At 41.8% G+C, this 20,985-nt stretch overlaps 1 protein-coding gene across 1 annotated transcript in view; it reads right to left on the bottom strand.

Moving 5' to 3' along the window:
• FOXK1 (forkhead box K1) overlaps positions 1–20,985 on the bottom strand; it is a 151,237-nt gene that overhangs the window by 41,221 nt on the left and 89,031 nt on the right. The window contains exons 5-6 of the mRNA XM_068244904.1: positions 10,336–10,529; positions 7,347–7,501 (exon numbers count right to left, since the gene is read on the bottom strand). Coding sequence (XP_068101005.1) covers positions 7,347–7,501; positions 10,336–10,529 — 349 coding nt within the window. The remainder of the gene's footprint in view (positions 1–7,346; positions 7,502–10,335; positions 10,530–20,985) is intronic.

Raw genomic sequence — 20,985 nt, 5'->3', positions numbered from 1 at the left:
TTTGGACAAGCCAGATTCATTTTGGAATAAGGTGCTGTGGACTGATGAAACGAAAAATGAGCTATTTGAGCATAACAAGGGGTGTTATGCATGGAGGAAACAACACAGCAATGCCTGTTGTCGCGGAACAGCCTTGAGAAAAGAATGCAATCGGTTTGCTGCACCGATTGTCGTTGCGTTGACAGATCTCGATTGTATGTCTATGGGCCAGGCAGTCAAGCTTGGAGTCTCTCCTTCTCTCAGCAGAGAAATAGCATTAACTTAAGTGCAGGATGGCTCTGTTGATTTGCTAATGAACTAGGAACAAACTCTTATGTCCAAGAGAGGCTAGTGTTTATTTTTAATTACCTGAGAACAAAGGTTCTGCTCTCTGGTAGACCCTCAGATAGGTGTCAATTGCTTCTGCCATATGGTTGCCTGAAAGGAAACAAGGAAGCTAGCCACAGGGGCCATGGACGAGCTAGCCAGTGCGGCACCGCTGGGGGCATATTTAAATGCATGTGTTGTATGATTTATGTCTGTTACATGAAAACCGTGTATAGCCCAGCTATGAAATTCATATAGTCTTATTCGTTAAAATCTGCCCAATGTGCTGATATAAAATTCATCCCAATGACCCATCCGGTTATTGGTATATGACCCTTCTCAGGAACTGGACCCTCTGCCCTAATCATGTCTGATGTCATATTAATCGGTATTTTGTGACAATTACTACAATCTACCCACCTAAATAGTTACATAGTTATTTTGGTTGAAAAAAAAGACATACGTCCATCGAGTTCAACCAGAGAACAAAGTACAACACCAGCCTGCTTCCTCGCATATCCCTGTTGATCCAGAGGAAGGCGAAAAAACCCTTACAAGGCATGGTCCAATTAGCCCCAAAAGGGAAAAAAATTCCTTCCTGACTCCAGATAGCAATCAGATAAAATCCCTGGATCAACATCATTAGGCATTACCTAGTAATTGTAGCCATGGATGTCTTTCAAATGCAAGGAAAGCATCTAAGCCCCCTTTAAATGCAGGTATACAGTTTGCCATAACGACTTCCTGTGGCAATGCATTCCACATCTTAATCACTCTTACTGTAAAGAACACTTTTTTAAATAAATGGCTAAAACGTTTTTCCTCCATGCGCAGATCATGTCCTCTAGTCCTTTGAGAAGGCCTAGGGACAAAAAGCTCATCCGCCAAGCTATTATATTGCCCTCTGATGTATTTATACATGTTAATTAGATCCCCTCTAAGGCGTCTTTTCTCTAGACTAAATAAACCCAGTTTATCAAACCTTTCTTGGTAAGTGAGACCTTCCATCCCACATATCAGTTTTGTTGCTCGTCTCTGCACCTGCTCTAAAACTGCAATATCTTTTTTGTAATGTGGTGCCCAGAACTGAATTCCATATTCCAGATGTTGCCTTACTAGAGAGTTAAACAAGGGCAATATTATGCTAGCATCTTGAGTTTTTATTTCCCTTTTAATGCATCCCAAAATTTTGTTAGCTTAAGCTGCAGCGGCTTGGCATTGAGTACGATTATTTAACTTGTTGTCGATGAGTACTCCTAAGTCCTTCTCCAAGTTTGATGTCCCCAACTGTATCCCATTTATTTTGTATGGTGCTAGAACATTGGTACGACCAAAATGCATGACTTTACATTTTTCAACATTGAATTTCATCTGCCATGTATGTGCATATATAGCCATCCTATCCAGATCCTGTTGCAATATGACACTATCTTCCTGAGAGTTGATGATTCTGCACAATTTTGTATCATCTGCAAAAATAGCAACATTGCTCACTACTGCATCTACTAGGTCATTAATAAATAAATTGAAGAGCACTGGACCCAGTGCAGACCCCTGTGCTAACAGTCTCCCATTTTGAGTATGATCCATTGACCACAACTCTTTGTTTTCTGTCCATTAGACAGTTCCCTATCCATGCACACAGACTCTTCCCCAGTCCGTGCATCCTCAACTTTTGCACCAGACTTTTGTGGGGAACAGTGTCAAAGGCCTTTGCAACGTCCAAGTATATCACATCTACAGCATTTCCAATATCCACATTAGCGTTCACTACCTCATAAAAGCTAAGCATGTTAGTCAAACAGGACCTGTCTTTAGTAAACCCATGTTGATGTTGAGAAATAAGATTTATTTTCTACTATGAAGTCCTTCTATGCCCTACTTAAATAATGGGAAAACGTGGGCTGTACGCCAATCCACATGGACTCTGCCAGTTGAAAGAGAGTCACAAAAGATAAGATAAAGGGGTTTATCTATAACTGAACTTAATTCCCTTAGGACCCGAGGATGCATGCCATCCGGGCAAGGTGCCTTGTCTATTTTTAATGTATTTAGTCGTGCCTTCACTTCTTCCTGCGTTAAGTATTTAATATTATAGTTGGAAGATTGAGACTTTTCTGCATCTGTAATTTGCAACGGTGCTGTTTCCTTTGTGAAGACAGAAGCAAAGAAAGCATTTAATAACTCTGCCTTACCTTGGTCATCCACCATTGAGTTCCCACCCTCATCCTTTAGGAGTCCTATACAGTCATGGGACATGTATCGTTTATGAGTTACAGCGTTTTATAAGTTTAAACCTAAAATCTCTCTCAGAGGCAATGAACTGTCATTGGTGGGTAATTCAGAGGCGGCAGGCATTGCCACACCCCCAAACCAGCTTCATCAAAAGCACATTGCCAGCAGGCGGACCTCAGTCCTCCAAATCCCATCTTCACGAGAGCATGCTGCTAACCAGAGGACCATGTGGTTAGCGGCCATCTTGTCTGAACTTTGCTCATGAATCTGAAACAAAGGAACTCTATGAGTTTTCCCAAAAAGGACATATTTCCACGAACCTAAGTATTTTCTCCCTTTTTATTTTCATACTGTGCTATTATTTGTCTCTATAATTGTTGATTTTAAAGATGTTCTGTATATATATATATATCTCTATATCTATATCTATATCTATATATATATCTCTATATCTATATCTATATATATATATATATCTCTATATCTATATCTATATCTATATATATATATATATCTCTATATCTATATCTATATCTATATCTATATATATCTCTATATCTATATCTATATCTATATATATATATATCTCTATATCTATATCTATATCTATATCTATATATATATATATATATATATATATATATATATATATATATATATATATATCTATATCTATATCTATATCTATATATATCTATATATATATATATATATTGCATATTTATTAAACAACACTAACGTCCTTTATTTGTTCAGTTACCCTATTATTCAGCTGCTCAAACTGAACCCTGGTTTCTGAAGAGTCGCTACTATTGTTGATAGCTAGATAAAATAGAGTGTGTTTAACTGTTTTCTATTTGCAGGTCTAGAGTCAGTCAGTCAGTCAGTCAGTGGGTTCCTCTGTCCCATGGTAACAGAGGTGGTGGCAGTTATACCCTGAAATAGTGTGTAATTTGTATTACCATAACTCACAGGCTCCCTTCTAGTCGGTCAGCTGCCAAATTTCCAGCGGTTTCTGCGCACCGATTGCGACCACAGATTGCATGGTCTGTGTGCTGAAACAGATTGTGCAGTCCCGGCCACTAGGGGCCCTGTGACACCTGCTACCTTCAGTAAAATGTGGTGGTGGTTCCATCATGCTGTGGGGCTGTGTGGCCAGTGCAGGGACTGGGAAACTTGTCAAAGTTGAGGGACGCATGGATTCCACTCAGTGTTAACAGATTCTGGGGACCAATGTCCAGGAATCAGTGACAAAGCTGAAGCTGCGCCGGGGCTGGATCTTTGAACAAGACAACGACCCTAAACACTGCTCAAAATCCACGAAGGCATTCATGCAGAGAAACCATTACAATGTTCTGGAATGGCCATCTCAGTCCCCAGACTTGAATATAATTGAAAATCTGTGGTGTGAGTTAAAGAGAGCTGTCCATGCTCAGAAGCCATCAAACCTGAATGAACTAGATATTTTTTGTAAAGAGGAATGGTCCAAAATACCTTCAACCAGAATCAAGACTCTCATTGGAACCTACAGGAAGTGTTTAGAGGCTGTCATTTCTGCAAGAGGATCTACTAAATATTGATTTCATTTTTTTTTTTTGTGGTGCCCAAATGTATGTACCTGCCTAATTTTCTTTAAACAATTATTGCACACTTTCTGTAAATCCAAAAAACTTAATTTCACTTCTCAAATATCACTGTGTGTTTCCCCTATATGATATATTTAACTGACATGTTTTAATGTAACAACCCACAATTTATACAGGAAAATTATGATGATTAAAAAGGTTGCCCAAGCTTTCGCATCCCACTGTGATTGGTGGGGGAAAAAAAACAATGTATAGATCATTTCAGTGTGAGAAGTGCTGATAAAGTTATTGGCAAATAAATGGACTCAGTGCTAAAAGTTGAAAATTGTTCTGGTTTTTAAGGGAACAAATCCTTGAAGGTGAAGTGGTTAACGAAATTTTGACGTTTACTTCAATAAAAAAAAAAAAAAAACTTTAAGAAAACAAAACAGAACACTGTGCTAAAATTTGCATGTAAGGCAGAATTATTTGCATTTCAGGAGCCATTTTACTCTGGATAGTGTGGAAGAGTAGTTGAAACTCAAATATTTCAGTCTTTTGTCATTTATGTCCACATCTGGATGAATTTTCTTTATTCTCAATCTCATGACAGCTGGTAAATCTTCCCAAGCAGGACAGAAAATATAAGAAATACAAGGGTTGATGCACTAACCACAGGTAATATTGCTGTGCGCAGGCAGTGCACAGCAATATGCTTGATAGCCCCAGCAGAGTACCATGCATTACGCTATTAGCTATTAGTAGAGTAATCCGCGTAATGTCCACGCTGATCTGTACTGCGGGTCATGCTACTAGCATAACACACAATACACTGCTGGTGGCAGTAATAGTAATATTGCTGTGTGCTGCCAGCACATGGGAATATTACCGGCGGTTAGTGCATCAACCACAAAATCCTTTACTGGAGGGTGTGGAAGACATGGAACCACAATAAAGTATTTGTTGTTGGCCCTCTTTTGTTGCCCTCAATAACTTCCAGGTTTATATCATATAAAATACAAGATCTCAAGGACATGAAAATCTCCCCAACAGGTACATAAAAGTACAGTGAGGCTGGGTTCACATAAGACATAACATTAATTGCTTCATTTTATGTCATGTTTTATGTTAATATTGTGTGCATTTTACTGCATTTGCGATGTGTTTTTCATGCATTTTGTGTGTTTTAATGCGTTTCTGCTTCACATATACAAAACTCATATGCGTTTTCCATGCGTTTTTATATTTCCTTTTATGCAAATTACTTGGAAGACAACAGGAAGAGGAAATACAGCAAAAAAAAGTATTTTGGGGGGAAAAAAAAAGACGACATAAAAATTGCCATTGCGTTCCCATTGACTTTCACAATGTGTGTTTTTGATGCATTCATGATTAAACAAAAAAATCAGCATTTTTAAAAACGCAGGCTTGAAAACGCATATGCGTTTTTACATGCGTTTTTCCTCCGGCCTAAAACTAGCGGCAAAAACGAAGCGTTTTCTGCAATGGTAGCGTTTCTGCTATGTGTGCACCCAGCCTAAAACACAAAACAGAACTCTGGAACTCGTGCACACTAGCATCATAATACCACAATGTAGGAACACCCGCTTTGCTATAGAGTACAGTAGTAAACACATTAATTACACAGTATTTGACGGTGTAGAGCGGCACACAAAAATGTGTACTGATATGCAAAAATGTATTGGATAACAAAACACCACAAGAATGTCTGATGTTCTGTCTAGCCGATCACACAGTGCATGCCTGATTCAGTTACATCAATTACCAGCATTAACCCCCTTGCCATTCCAATTCCGTCGGCAAGGGGGCGGCGCAGCACTTTAAAAAAAAAAAAAATTATTTCATGTAGCCATGGCAACGGGGCGGGATGACGTCATTGACGTCAGAGGGAATCCCGATCCACCCCTCAGCGCTGTCTGGCACTGATTGGCCTGGCTGCGCAAGGGGTCTGGAGGGGGGGGGGGGGGTGGGTAGCGGCGAATCGGCAGCGATCGGGATATGTACGCAGCTAGCAAAGTGCTAGCTGCGTGCAATCAATTTTTTTGTAAAAATCGGCCCAGCGGGGCCTGAGAAATCCTCCTGCGCAGGTTACCCCGAGCTGAGGTTAAGGGCTAGCACATGCAAGTACAGTGCATCTGAAAAGTATTCACAGCGCATCACTTTTCCCACCTTTTGCTATGTTACAGCCACATTCAAAAATTGATTAACTACTTACTGCACCAGGTGTAATCACGCCCTGGGAAACTTAATTTGACGTCCCAGGGACGCGAAAGCTAGTCAATGGGAGCTGGCGGCCGCCGCCCGCTCCCGTTACCGCCGGTTAGCGGGGACATGAATGAATGGGAACGCAATCTAAGTCCCCGATTCAATGAACGCCGGCGTCTATGCGATGCCTGCATTCATTGCATCATCATGTTGCTACTGTGCACGCATTACTTCCGATTCACGTCCTTGCATACATGAATCGGAAATAATGACTGAGGAAATCTTGTGGCCAAATAGTAAAATTTACATTAAAAAAATACATAAATAGTTGCAGGGTTATCTGTGATGGACGCAGAACTGAAAAAATGCATCTTTATTTCCAAATAAAATATCGGAGTCATAAATTGTACTAGGGAAATATTTTAAGCGTTGCAATAACCGGGACAAATGGGCAAATAAAATCTGCGTTTTATTCACAGTACAACGTTTTATTTTAACACTATGATGAAATAAAACAATAAACAAATGATTAGAGATGGCTTGAACCTCCGATTTTCGGTTCGCGAACCTCGAACGCGAACCTCCGCAAAAATTTTGGTTTGCGCGAACTTCCGCAAACCACAATAGACTTCAATGGGGAGACGAACTTCGAAAATTAGAAACATTTATGCTGTCCACAAAAGTGATGGAAAAGATGTTTCAAGGGGTCTAACATCTTTGTTTTTGCATGGCAGAGTGGGATACACGCCAAAAGTACCGGGGAAAAATGTGGATTTGACGCAAAGCAGCGTTTTAAGGGCAGAAATCACATTGCATGCTAAATTGGAGGCCTAAAGTGCTTTAAAACATCTTAGGTTTTGATTAGTAGCAATATACAACTAACATTCTAAGAAGCATTTACAGAAAGCCATAAGTAGAAAGATATGGATTACATTTTCATACATTACAACAATATAAACTACTCAATGTGGGCATTCCATCTATTAAAAAAAAAGTTATTATAAATATGTCAACCTGGCGCACTCTGGGAATATCGACCCTCTGGAACAGGAGCCATTTTTAACCCAAACTCATGAGGAATAGGAGACCCCTCTCGCGACATACTCTCAGGAGTCTGAAACCCACTGGAATTCATAAGATCAGGATATGTTGGAGAAGCAGGGGCACTTCTGAAAGCACAAAGAAGAAAAATCAATCAACAGGTATATCAATACAGCAAAAAAAGCAAATAAAACTTTAAGGGTACCTGAGATGGGGGGGGGGAATTATACATACCTGGGGCTTCCTCGCCATCCTCCGCCTCTTGGATCATCCGCAATTCACCACGGAAAGTCCTCCAGTCGGCACAGGCGCAGTGCGGCTGCACACACTTCCATATCCAGGAACGCATGGGTGGGAACGGCCACGCATGCGCAGTACCCCCTGGACTGGAGGACTTTCCGGGGTGAATTGCAAATGATCCAGGAGGAAGAGGACGACTGCGAGGGAGTGATCAGTCTGGAGTGGTCTGGAGGAAGCCCCAGGTATGCAAAAAAAAAAATGCATCTCGCCCCATCTCAGGTTTACTTTAAGTCACTGTGCAAAACAAACTTCAAACACTAAAAGACAGCCTGATCATATATAAACCAAGGGATGAGCAGCACAAACCGAATTTTATGCAATACTATGCAAAGCATGCACGCAGCACTGGAGAACCCCAATCTCCATAAGAAATATATAAATACAGAGGGCGCTGCAGCACACAACAGGAAAACAGCGACAGGGGCTCCCGGCCAACGCGCCCAAGTTCACCAACCGCGGCAAAGCGCCCCCAACCCGGCGAGCCCCACTCCAACCAGGCAAAAATGCCAGCTTTTATCAGTGTTCTAGTGGGGACCATGCCAAAAGCCCAGGGGTCAGCTAAATGGGAGAAATGAAATTAAAAACACCTCACCTTCTACTAGCTACTAACTGAACTATGAGCACCGCTCATTTATATGCTTATCTGTGCTAGAGATGGGGCTCGCCGGGTCGGGGGCGCTTTGGCGCGGTTGGTGAGCTTGGGCGTGTTGGAGCGTGGCCGGGAGTCCCTGTCGCTGTTTTCCTGTTGTGTGCTGCAGCGCCCTCTGTGTGTGTGTGTATATATATATATATATATATATATATATATATATATATATATATATAGATAGATAGATAGATAGATAGATATGCGCATGCATGCATACATATACACACACACACACACACACACACACACACACACACACACACACAGTGCTGCCCATAATTATTCATACCCCTGGCAAATTTTGACTTTGAAGTATTTTTGGACGGGAAATTAAATAGGCGTCTCCCAAAAGATAATAAGCCAATGTACAAGAGGCATTATTGTGGGAAAAAAAAAACATTCCTCAGCTTTTATTTACATTTGAGCAAAAAGGGTCCAGTCCAAAACTATTCATACCCTTCACAAAAAACTGTCACAGTCTATGGGAAAATCCAAAGTTCTATACCATCCCAAATAGTCCAAGCTGTTTTAAAGCATCCTAATTACCCTGATTCATTGGGAACAGCTGTTTTAATCAACTCAACAAGTGAAATATAGCAGCTCTCTGCAGTTGGTTTGTGGACAGTCATGACTAAGACAAAGGAAATCAGTGAGGACCTTGTAGCTGCTCACAAGTCAGGAAAGGGCTACAAGGCCATTTCTAAATGTTTTCAAATTCCAGTGGCTACAGTGCAAAGTATCATTAAAAATTATAATTACAATATTATTTAAAAAAAATACAGGATGTCCCGCACTGTGGAAAATCTCAAGGGAACGTGGTAACTTCCAGTCAAAAAAATTACTTGCTGGCTGAATAAATGTAACTAAGTCAATATTTGCCAGGGCTATGAATAATTATGAGCAGCACTGTGTGCGTGTGCGTGTGTGTAAATATTTGAAGAGGAGCTGTTCTAAAAAGGTGCTTTTTTCCCCCCAATATTCATTCATAAATCATTTGGCCGTTATTTGCCCATTGTATAATCTTGGCACACCAGTTTCTCTGCTTGATTTGCATTCTAAAATGTATCCCGAGTGGCGACATTTTTAGTGCTGTCAGGTACAGCTCTGCGGAATATTTGTATGCTTATTGTTCCAAAGCCCGCAGGAAAAAAAGACCTGGGTCCATATGCAATTAACTTTTTCACCTTTATTATCTCCTAGGAGATAACGTTTATCTAACTTTTCAGCATTTTACAATTGGAAAATTACCCAAAAGTTAGTAAAAAAGTGCTATCATTTTTTTTTTTGAGTGTTTTCTTTGCTTGCTAGTGGCTTAAAAGGCATTTTATGACAAGTTGTGAAAATATCACCTAGGAGAAAACTCAGGTGAAAAAATGAATTGCATATGGGTCCTGGTCTCCCCCAATGCTCTGGGAGGAGAAACCTACATGGCTAAACAGCCTAGGCTGTGACATGACTTGGAGGGCTGGGCTACATAACAATTTACAGCAATTTGGGTTCCTTGCATGCTATGTGCATTGCAACAAACAATATCATTCCATGGCTATGAGATGCAATGATATCCCTAGGGAGTAATAACGTTGTTTGTGTTGTGATGCGATGCGATGCGCTGAGTTCTGTTGCGATAACACGCTGCATGCAGTGCATTTGCAGAGTAATGTGCACGCTTACAGTGGCAGTAAAGCACACTTTCAATGGTACTTTATGCTTCACTGTACATGCCGTACTGTGTCTTATTGCATGTCTAACGTGCAAGAAGACTTTTCAGCAGCGTTGTGATTCTATCAGAACGCAACGTACATAGTCTGCAAGGAGTCATAAACATATAGTAAGTGCTTCTAATGCTGAAACCAGGATAATTACTGTAACAAGTCGGTATCTTGAAATGAACTACATTCTACTATATGTTACTACAGTGCCTCTTTCAAAAACATTTTTTTAAATGGGCTTTGATTTCCTTTACCAACCAATACCGTTCACAAAATATACAACAATAGAAAAGTCAACTCTTACCTAGAGGAAAGAGGACCAAATGGAGTTCGAAAGGATGACATGCTCCGTTGCCTGCGCTTTCTGAATGCCTGTTCAATAAGTTTTGCTTCAGATGTAGGGTCAATTCTCCAAAATGAACCTTTTCCAGGTTCCTCTTGAGAACGAGGCACTTTAATAAAGTATCGATTGAGTGATAGATTATGACGTATAGAGTTCTGAAAAGAGGAAAAGTATATATTAGAAGATGTATATATTATAATTAAAGTGTAGTCTGAAAATCATTTGTGTGAAATATATATTGAGAATCACAAAACGTTATGCAAATAAAATAGTGAACCCCAGTTAGCAACAGACCATTGAGATCTCCAAAGAATAGGGATTTACTCTTGCAATCACAGAACAAAAATCTATTTCCAACATAGAATTTTTATTAGCAGAATTCATTTGAACAGTAACAATAAGAGCAGGACAAAAAACATCTGCAGTAGAATTTGCAAAATACAGTGAAGATAATGGACTCTTTCTGGCGACACCTAAATCGTCGCTCTACGCCTTTTAGTTTTCTTTATTTTCGCGATTGAAATCGCGGTCGCGAAAATAGCGAAAACTAAAAGGCGTAGGGCGGTGGTTTATATATCATTGGAAAGAGGAGAAAGAGAGCTTTAAAATGATATGCATCTTTCCATAGTTTTTGCACTGCTCGGAGTCCCTTTAATGATATAACCACATCAATCTCGTCATTCATTGACAAGAGAAGCTGTAGTGTTAAACTGAATATGAAGAGTAGAAGTTATGGTAAATCACAGAACAGAATTAAAAAAAGGTAGGAATCAATATAAAGAATAATGAAGAAAAAAAATAAACATGATCTGATCTATGAAACAGATCTAAAATGATATTAGAAAGGAAGAATGACGTTGATAAATCACATTTCTTTTTTTTTGCTTCCACCCACTTCATAAATGCATAAAGAGAGTGAGGGCGCATGTAAGTAGAGTAGGGTACACAATCCCTTGGCCAAGCAAAACACATCACATTTTAACTGTAACTTATTGTGCAGAAATTGTCTTATATACACAAATCACAAAGCTATTGTAGCAATCCTCTATAATAAAACCCCTGAGTTCCTGCGAGTGCTATCTCTGTGTAGCTGAGCTAGCTATGTGTAGCTGTGTAGCGTGCTTTTTGCTACTGCGCATGTGTGCAGCAAGGACCCAGGCTCACAGAGACAGGACGACAGGGACGGGCCAGGATGCCAGACGGCCAAGTGAGCGGGCGGCCGGGTGTGCGGCACGTGCTTAGTACATGCGGCGACAAACACAGACCTTAGAGCCCGTTTTTAAACGGGCTTGGGTTTGCTAGTTCTGATATAAAAATCCTCAAATTTAAAGGGACACTTAAGCCAGGAATAAAAAACAGTTTTACTTTCCTGAGCCTTCTACCAGCCCCCTCCATCCGTCCCGTACCCTCACAGAGCCTCCGGTACCCCACCGCCAGCTAATTTCGTTTTCGCTGACAGGCCTGGCCACGCGTATTTTTCTTCACGTTCCTGTCCGCAATAGCGTCATGCGCAGAAAGCCCGCTGACTCCCTGTCAGCGAAAACTAAACCAGCTGGTGCAGGGTACTGGATGCTCCGTGAGTAACTGCAAGGGCACGGGACGGCTGCAGGGGGCCGGTAGAAGCCCCAGGCAAGTTAAACTTGTTTTTTATTCCTGACTTAAGTGTCCCTTTAAAAGGCATTGTACTATTTAGTAAAGAAATGTCTTAAACAAAAGATTTGGAAGTTACGCTATGTAGGTCAGTAATCTCACAAAAGACACCCAAGCATAGGTTCTAGGAACTGCAGTGAAATTAACGTAATGTAAAAAGTGAATGGATTTCATTCTGAATTTATCCAGATAATTACTGCACCTGATGTGGCTGGTGAGCGGGGGTTAAACTTACCCAGCAGCTGTCTTCTTTAATATGTCCAACGGTGCGTCACGCGTTGTGTTCCAAGCCGAGTCACGTGACTACTTTCGGGTTAAAGGAGGAAGCGTGGTAGTCACGTGACGCGGCTTGGAACGCGCTGTGGGACGGATTAAAGAAGACAACTGCTGTGTAAGTGTAACCCCCGCTCACCAGCCACATCAGGTGCAATAATTATTATCTGGATGAATTCCGAATGAAATCCATTTGGAATTAATCTGGAGAGCATCCCTGGTTACAGTTCCTCTTTAAGACTCAAGCGTAATACCAAAAAGGAGGTAAGGAAGCAGGTGATTTTGGTGCTACTCACCACCTCTATCATTCAAAATGCAAATTAGTAGCTGTGGGGCCCCAAATGTTTTTTTTTGTGAGTGGGTAATTAACTATGATAGAGCTGAAAACATGGATCAGTTATTAATTCCACTACAGTTTATCCAGACTATGATAGGCCGGCCGTTTTGGGTGCTGCTGCTTGGCTACGATAAAGTCGAGCACACAGATTAGAATAAAATTTTGGCTTAATTGCAGCCAAATTTATATAATATTGGGGACGGGTGCATGGACTGGTTATGAATTTAACTACAGTTCAGCTGAACTCAGAAAACTTGGGGACGGGTGTACGGATCAGTTTTGAGTTCAGCTAAAGTGTAGCTGAAGTCAGATAGTGGCAGGGATGGTGCACGGAATGGTTATGAGTTTGGCTACAGTGCAAAACTAAATACATCTTGTGTGGTCTGGTTTGATTAAAGGGTACCTAAACTGAGAATTTACCTTATAAAATACCAGTTTCCTGACTCTCTTGCTGATCCTGTGTCCCTAATACTTTTAGCCACAGCCCCTCAACAAGCATGCAGATTAGGAGCTGTGACTTGAGTCAGACTGGATTAGCTGCATGCTTTTTCAGGTAAGTGATTCAGCCACCACTGCAGCCAAGGAGATCAGCAGGACTGCCAGGCAACTGGTATTGTTTAAAAGAAAACATCCATATCCCTCTCAGTTAAGATTCCCTTCATTGAGCCAGCACCTATTCAGTAAGGAGACTTTTTGCAGGATTCCCTAGCACTGCTATTGCCTACTGAGTTTGCATTAGTGGCTGCAGCTCTGTCGCTTTGGGCCTGTAAGGAGAGAAGCCCAATATAAAATGTTCTGTGTTGTCTTATTCCCCCAAAATCAACCTTGGTAAATGAACAAACCTGAGTAGGAGATAATATCCACAGTGGTATTATGGCTCTTTAATCATGTCCAACAGCCTTGCTCACCTCAGTGGGCTTTCAATCTAAATCATTCTTAACCACCACGGGCTTAAACCCCCCTAGTGACCAGGCTATTTTTTACAAATTAGGCATTCCCCCCTCCGCCCCCTTTTCTGCCCACCAACAGAGCTTTCTGTTGGTGGGCTCTGATCAGTGCTGGGGTGGTTTGTTTTTTTTGGTAAAGATTTGTTTTATTTTGTAATAAAAATGTTTTTTTTTTTTGCCCCGATTACCCCCCCCCCCCCCCCCCCGCCAGCTAATCACAGTGATCGGCTCTCATAGACATCAGCCTATGAGAGCCGATCACTTCCTGAGCCTCCAGAAGGGACAGCCGAGTAACACGGCTGTCCCCAGTACAGCGCTGCCTTAGATCACAGCGCTGTACAGAGTAAATAGCGGTTTTGACATCTTAACAGTCCTAGTGGCGATCGCCGCTGGGGGATTGATGACGGACCGGAGCTCTATCATTCAAGCAAAGCTGATGCGAGCGATCTCCTGCAAAGCCCAACCCCAGGACTTCATGCCAATTGGCGTGTAGCGGTCCTGGGGCTGCTGCCGCCGCTTTCACGCCGCTCGGCGTGGAGCGGTCGGCAAAGGGTTAATAACTAATGGAACAAGGCAAAGGTGCCCTCTAGCTCCCATAAAAATTACCTGTTGCTAATCTAGTTTGGGTATGGTGGTCTATCCTAGAAACTGATCTGTGTACTGATGAAACGTGAGAGAATATCAGTGTCTTTGAGATTTTCCATCTCCACGCCTCTAGCAGAGAAAAAGTGTTTGCCCAGTTGCATAGGTCTACACTAGCAGGCATAGCTCTGTTTGCAGAATCCTTAGCAGGTTCTAAGATGGTATTATGGGGGGCAGCATATACAGTATACCTCCAATGCAGTACACCAACCCAAAAATCTAAAGCAGCACTAATATATAGCTGCCATCCACATCTGAGTAGGTTGTTGAGGGATTTAAAAGTAAGAGATTTGCTCATAAGAACGGAGACACTCCTTGAGAATGTGGAATGTATGAAATGATAAGCTTTTTGACCCATGGTTTGCATAGGGTTTTGAGCATAGAGCTATCCATATAGGTCTGTCGAAAGATTAGAATATGCGATTTTTCTTTATGGACATATTGAAACCTGAGGGATCTCTCAAATGGAGATTACTGGCCTCGTATATTCCAAAAGATGATTTTAAGGGGGAGGGATGGTCTCCATTCTGCAGCACAATAGATACAGTGGGATGCGAAAGTTTAGGCAAGCGTGTTAATCGTCATGATTTTCTTGAATAAATCATTTGGCTGTTAAGATAAAAAATGTCAGTTAAATATATCATATAAGAGACACACACAGTGATATTTGAGAAGTGAAATTAAGTTTATTGGATTTACAGAAAGTGTGCAATTTTGTGATTTTCTTGAATAAATCATTTGGCTGCTAAGATAAAAAATGTCAGTTAAATATATCATATAAGAGACACACACAGTGATATTTGAGAAGTGAAATTAAGTTTATTGGATTTACAGAAAGTGTGCAATAATAGTTTAAACAAAATTAGGAAGGTGCATATATTTGGGCACTGTTATTTTATTGATTCTAAAACCTTTAGAACTAAATATAACTCAATGACCTCTCACCTGCATAAACAGGTGAATCCAATTATGAGAAAGAGTATTTAAAGGGGTCAATTGTAAGTTTCCCTCTTATTTTAATTTTCTCTGAAGAGTAGCAACATGAGGGTCTCAAAACAACTCTCAAATGACCTGAAGACAATGATTGTTCACATCATAGTTTAGGGGAAGGATACAGAAAGCTGTCTCAGAGATTTCAGCTGTCTGTTTCCACAGTTAGGAATATATTTAGGAAATGGAAGACCACAGGCTCAGTTCAAGGTAAGGCTCGAAGTGGCAGACCAAAAAAAATCTTGGATAGACAGAAGTGACGAATGGTGAGAACAGTCAGAGTAAACCCCACAGATCAGCACCAAAGACCTACAACATTATCTTGCTGCAGATGGAGTCACTGTGCATCGTTCAACCATTCGGCACACTTTACACGAGGAGATGCTGTATGTGAGAGTAATGCAGAGGAAGCCTTTTCTCTGCCCACAGCACAAACAGAACCACTTGAGGTATGCTAAAGCACATTTGGACAAGCCAGATTCATTTTGGAATAAGGTGCTGTGGACTGATGAAACTAAAAATGAGTTATTTGGGCATTTTGCATGGAGGAAAAAGAACACAGCATTCCAAGAAAAACACCTGCTACCTACAGTAAAATATGGTGGTGGTTCCATCATGCTGTGGGGCTGTGTGGCCAGCGCAGGGACTGGGAATCTTGTCAAAGTTGAGGGACGCGTGGATTCCACTCAGTATTAGTAGATTCTGGAGACCAATGTCCAGTAATCAGTGGTGCGAGATAAAGAGAGCTGTCCATGCTCAGAAGCCATCAAACCTGAATGAACTAGAGATATTTTGTAAAGAGGAATGGTCCAAAATACCTTCTACCAGAATCCGGACTCTCATTGGAACCTACAGGAAGCGTTTAGAGGCTGTAATTTCTGCTAAAGGAGGATCTACTAAATATCGATTATATTTCTTTTTTGTGGTGCCCAAATTTATGCACCTGCCCAATTTTGTTTAAACAATTATTGCACACTGTAAATCCAATAAACTTAATTTCACTTCTCAAATATCACTGCGTCTGTCTCCTATATGATATATTTAACGGACATTTTTTATCCTAACAACCAACGATTTATACATGTTTATATGTTAATCATGACGATTAACAAAGTTGCCCAAACTTTCGCATCCCACTGTATAATACAACTGTGCTGTTATACTTTGAGCAGGCATTACTTTATCTATAATAAGACATAAATTGTGCGGGAGTAGGGAAAGGGAGGCAGTGAAGGCATACATTCACCACTGCAAAAAAAATAAAAAAATAAAAAATCTCAACCAGAGCACAGTAAAGTTGCCCCCATTCACGTGCCCCTGATCTGATGGTAGAACCTCACATCAAAGGAGAAGCAATTGTAGCTCAAAACCAAAGTTTAAAGCATCACAGATAAACTGGATATGCATTTTTGACTCAGGGAAAAATTCACTCAGAAAATAGGCCACTACAAGGCCAGGACTACATTGCCCCCCTTATCACTTGGTTTAACGGTATTTTAAATGTTAAGTGTTTTTTAAATATGTGTGATGTGCAATACATGTCCTTAAAAGCAACCTATAATTAAAATTTTAAAAAAGTGCAAGAGACTGCAGGTTTAGTGAAATATTTGTATCTGACAAGATCAGCTGCATGCTTTTTTTCTGCTGTGATTCAGACATGACTGTAGCTAAATAGATCAGCAGGGCTGCCAGGCAACTGGTACTGCTTAAAAGAAAATAAATATGGCAAACTCCATATTCTTCTCACTTTAGCTGTCCTTTAAACCCTAACAGATAAACTTTGTTCACCTGGATTGGTTATACACAACCCTATGTGCAAAGTTCAAAATAATGGTGGTGTCCATCCGGGTAGGCACCAAGTGGCCCCGGCAACTGTGGAAATCTTGTGGCATCTTAAACCAACAGGCATATAGCTTTGCCATATTACTCTTGCCAGCTCCAGTAGCATAACTGACATGGAGAAAGAAAACTTTTAACATTCTTTCTGCTGTGTACAGTACATCACTTTAGTGCGTCAAGCCAGTCACAGGCATTGTGGTCGATTTTTGAAGCATTTAGTGCAGTCATGCACAACCATTAGGTGAGAGAGAAACAGTATGCAGTATTTAATCTCTTTTTTCCTTTCCACACACACACTGTTGCCCATAATTATTCATACCCCTGGCAAATTTTGTTAGTTACTTTTATTCAGCCAGCAAGTAATTTTTTGGCTGGAAATTACATAGGTGTCTCCCAAAAGATAATAAGACAATGTACAAAAGGCATGGTTGTGTGTGTGTGTGTGTGTGTGTGTGTGTGTGGGGGGGGGGGGGGTTGGGATCTCAGCTTTTATTTACATTTGAGCAAAAAGTGTCCAGTCCAAAAGTATTCATACCCTTCACAAACTGTCCCGGTCTGAGGAAAAATCTAAAGTTCGATACCATTCCAAAGCTGTTTTAAAGCATCCTAATTACCCTGAATAATTGGGAACAGCTGTTATAATTAACTCAACAGGTAAAAAAACAGCAGCTCCCTGCAGTTGGTTTACGGACAGTCATTGCTAAGACAAAGGAGCTCAGTGAGGACCTGCGGCTGCGCACAGTGGCGCGTACGAGAGGAATCGGCGCGGGAGACTTGGGCACAGGATACAGCCGGTATATGGCTGATCCCGCTGCTGCACAAGTACCGGCCTTGTTAAATACTATTCCCCCTCCAGGCCGCCATGGATGGTGGGGAATGAAATAATTCGGCTTCTAGCAATTGCTGGAAGCTGAATTATTGTGTTTTAAAAGTACCTTCAGCTCCGTCTTCTGACGGTGCCGAAGTTGCTCCCTGTGCGCCCAAGTCTCCTGCGCTGGATTCACTGTGTTCGACTGTGGCTGCTCACAAGTCAGGAAAGGGCTGTAAGGCCATTTCTTAAGGTTTTAAAGTTCCAGTGGCTACAGTGCAAAGTATTATTAAAAACTACAAGGTGTTCCACACTATGGAAAATATGGAAGACAATCCAGAGGACACTGAAAACTGCTGGGTTCCACGGATGCAGACCAAGGAAGACTCAATTGATCCAGATAAGGCACACGAAAACTTGCTTGGCCTTTGCAAATGCTCATCTAAACAAAGAAGAAGACCTCTGGTCTTCTGTGTTATGGTCAGATGAAACAAAAATTGAATTGTTTGGTCACAATGACGTTTCCTTCATTTGGCGTAAAAAAGGAGAAGCCTTTATCCCAAAGAACACCATCCCCACTGTCAAACATGGTGGTGGGAACATAATGCTTTGGGTGTGTTTTTCAGCCAATGGACCAGGGAACCTAATCACAGTAGAGGACACCATGAAAAAAAGAGCAATACATGAGGATTCTCAATGACATCATCAGGCAAACTGCAGAGAAACTTGGCCTTGGGCACCAGTGGACATTTCAGTATAACAATGACCCAAAACGCACAGCAAAAGGGGTGAAGAAATGGTTAGCAGACAACATTAACGTTTTGGAGTGGCCTAGCCAGAGTCCTGACTTGAATCCAATTGAGAATTTGTGGAGGGAGCTAAAGATCAGGGTGATGGCAAGAAGACCCTCTAACCTGAAAGATGTGGAGCTCATTGCTAAGGATGAATGGGCAAAAATACCTGTGGAGACATGCAAAAAGCTGACCTGCAATTATAGGAAATGTTTGATTGCTGTAATAGCCAATAAAGGCTTTTCTATTGATTATTGAGGAGGGTATGAATAATTTCCAACTGGACATTCTTTGCTCAAATGTAAATAAAAGAGAAATGTTTTTTCCCCACAATAATGCCTCTTGTACATCGTTTTATTATCTTTTCGGAGCCAACTACTGTATATTCTGGCGTATAAGACTACTTTTTAACCCCTGAAAACCACCTGAAAAGTCAGGGGTCGTCTTATATGCCAATGTGTCATTGATTCCGGGTGATACACCCTATCCTGTTACCGACTCTCAGATCTTGCTGCCGAGTACTGTAGTGAAGCGGCACAGGCGCACTTGTGTGAGATCTGAGAGGCAGAGAAGGAGGTAAATAGGATACAAGGGTGGGCCAAACGGGTGAAAGAGGCGTATTTTTATGGGTACAGTGCAATCTATTATTTCATACCGCTCTAATAAACAGGTAGACAAGGAGAGCTGACCAATCCACTTAGGGAGATGAAGAGTTGACCAATCCAACCAGTCAATCACTTGTATACTGTTATATACTGGGTACCACATACAGTACAGCACCAGTATCTGTTCATACATAGCACCAGTATATGATGCTTTTTAATTTTTATTTGGTGTGCGTTGGAAGAGGGGTAGTCTTATACGGAGAGTATATCCCCAAATTCTATATTATAACTGGAAACGTTGGGGGGGGGGGTCTTATACACCCAGTCGTCTTATACGCCGGAATATAGGGCATTTCATTTCCCGCCAAAAAATTACTTGCTGGTTAAATAAAAGTAACTTTAAGTCTAAATTTGCCAGGGGTATAAATACCGGTAACTACGGGCAGCACCGTGTGTGTATCACGGTACACTGTGGCCGCGTTCCCCTATACACCTTTCTGGTTGGCTCCTACTTCGCATTAGTGGTTTTTCCCATACTCCAGGACCCCATCAGCACACGTGCACTGGGTCATGCATGACATGTGGCACATGAGTATCACTGGGGTCATGCAGTATGGGGAACCACTAATACAGAAGTAGGGAGCCGACCAGCAAGAAGGCCAGGAGCTGTATAGCTGCAAGCGGCCGCCGTGTACCACGATATCAGAAGATGCAGGAGGAAAAGAGGAATGTGTGGAGAAGCATGACCAGAGCAGGCAGAAAGGAATGCAATGGCAGGATCAGGTGAAAGCTGAAATGTTAGTGTAGTGTAGTTTAGTTGGGAGGGCAGCAGGTGTTAGTGTAATGTAGTGTAGCTTAGCTGGGAAGGCAGAAGGTGTTAGTGTAGAGTGTAGTCTAGTGCAGTGGGTAATGCAATGTAACTGGTGGGGGCAGCAGGGGTAGTGTAGTGTAGCTGGATAGTGTAGCTTAGATAGGAGTAGGTTAAAGACAGTTTGGAGGAAGAAAGGTCCAAAAAATGCCCCTACAGCATAGACACGCCAGGTTTAGTGTTTTTTTTTTTCCTTTCCTGATTTTTTTTTTAACTCTAAACCTAGGTGTGTCTTATAGTTACCGTATTTTTCGGAATATAAGACGCACTTTTTCTTCCCTAAAAATGAGGGGGAAAAGTGGGTGCGTCTTATATTCCGAAGATGCGGTAAATGTGGCCCCGGAATATACTTACCGGATCCTGTCGCCGCGATCCTCTCCTCCTCGTCTGGCTCTCTTCATCCCAGGACGTCTTGTCAGTCACTGTGAAGGTCTTCAGAGCCCCAGCTGCCCGCGCTCCTCTTCGCTGCAATCTTCGTACAGACTGCAGCCTTGTGGTATACATGTGCTGCCGCCGCCATCTATCCTAGTTACGGCGTCCTCCTCCGATGTCCTTCCTAGTTACAGTGTCCTCCCCGGCGTCCTCCCTAGTTACAGCTTCCTCCCCGACGTCCTCCTTAGTTACAGCGTCCTCCCCCGACGTCCTCCCTAGTTACAGCGTCCTCCCCCGACCTCCTCCCTAGTTACAGCGTCCTCCCAGACGTCCTGCCTAGTTACAGTGCCTCTGACGTCACACGCACACGCGCGCCGCTGATCAACCAGCAGAGGGCACTGTAACTAGGAAGTACGTCAGAGGAAGATGCTGTAACTAGGGAGGATGTCGGGGGGAGGACGCTGTAACTAGGGAGGACGTTGTAACTGG

The sequence above is a fragment of the Hyperolius riggenbachi genome, chromosome 7 (assembly GCF_040937935.1).
Source record: "Hyperolius riggenbachi isolate aHypRig1 chromosome 7, aHypRig1.pri, whole genome shotgun sequence".
Taxonomy (NCBI): Eukaryota; Metazoa; Chordata; class Amphibia; order Anura; family Hyperoliidae; genus Hyperolius; species Hyperolius riggenbachi.
The sequence above is the reverse complement of the archived record's forward strand: the minus strand, read 5'-3'. Positions and strand labels throughout refer to the sequence as shown.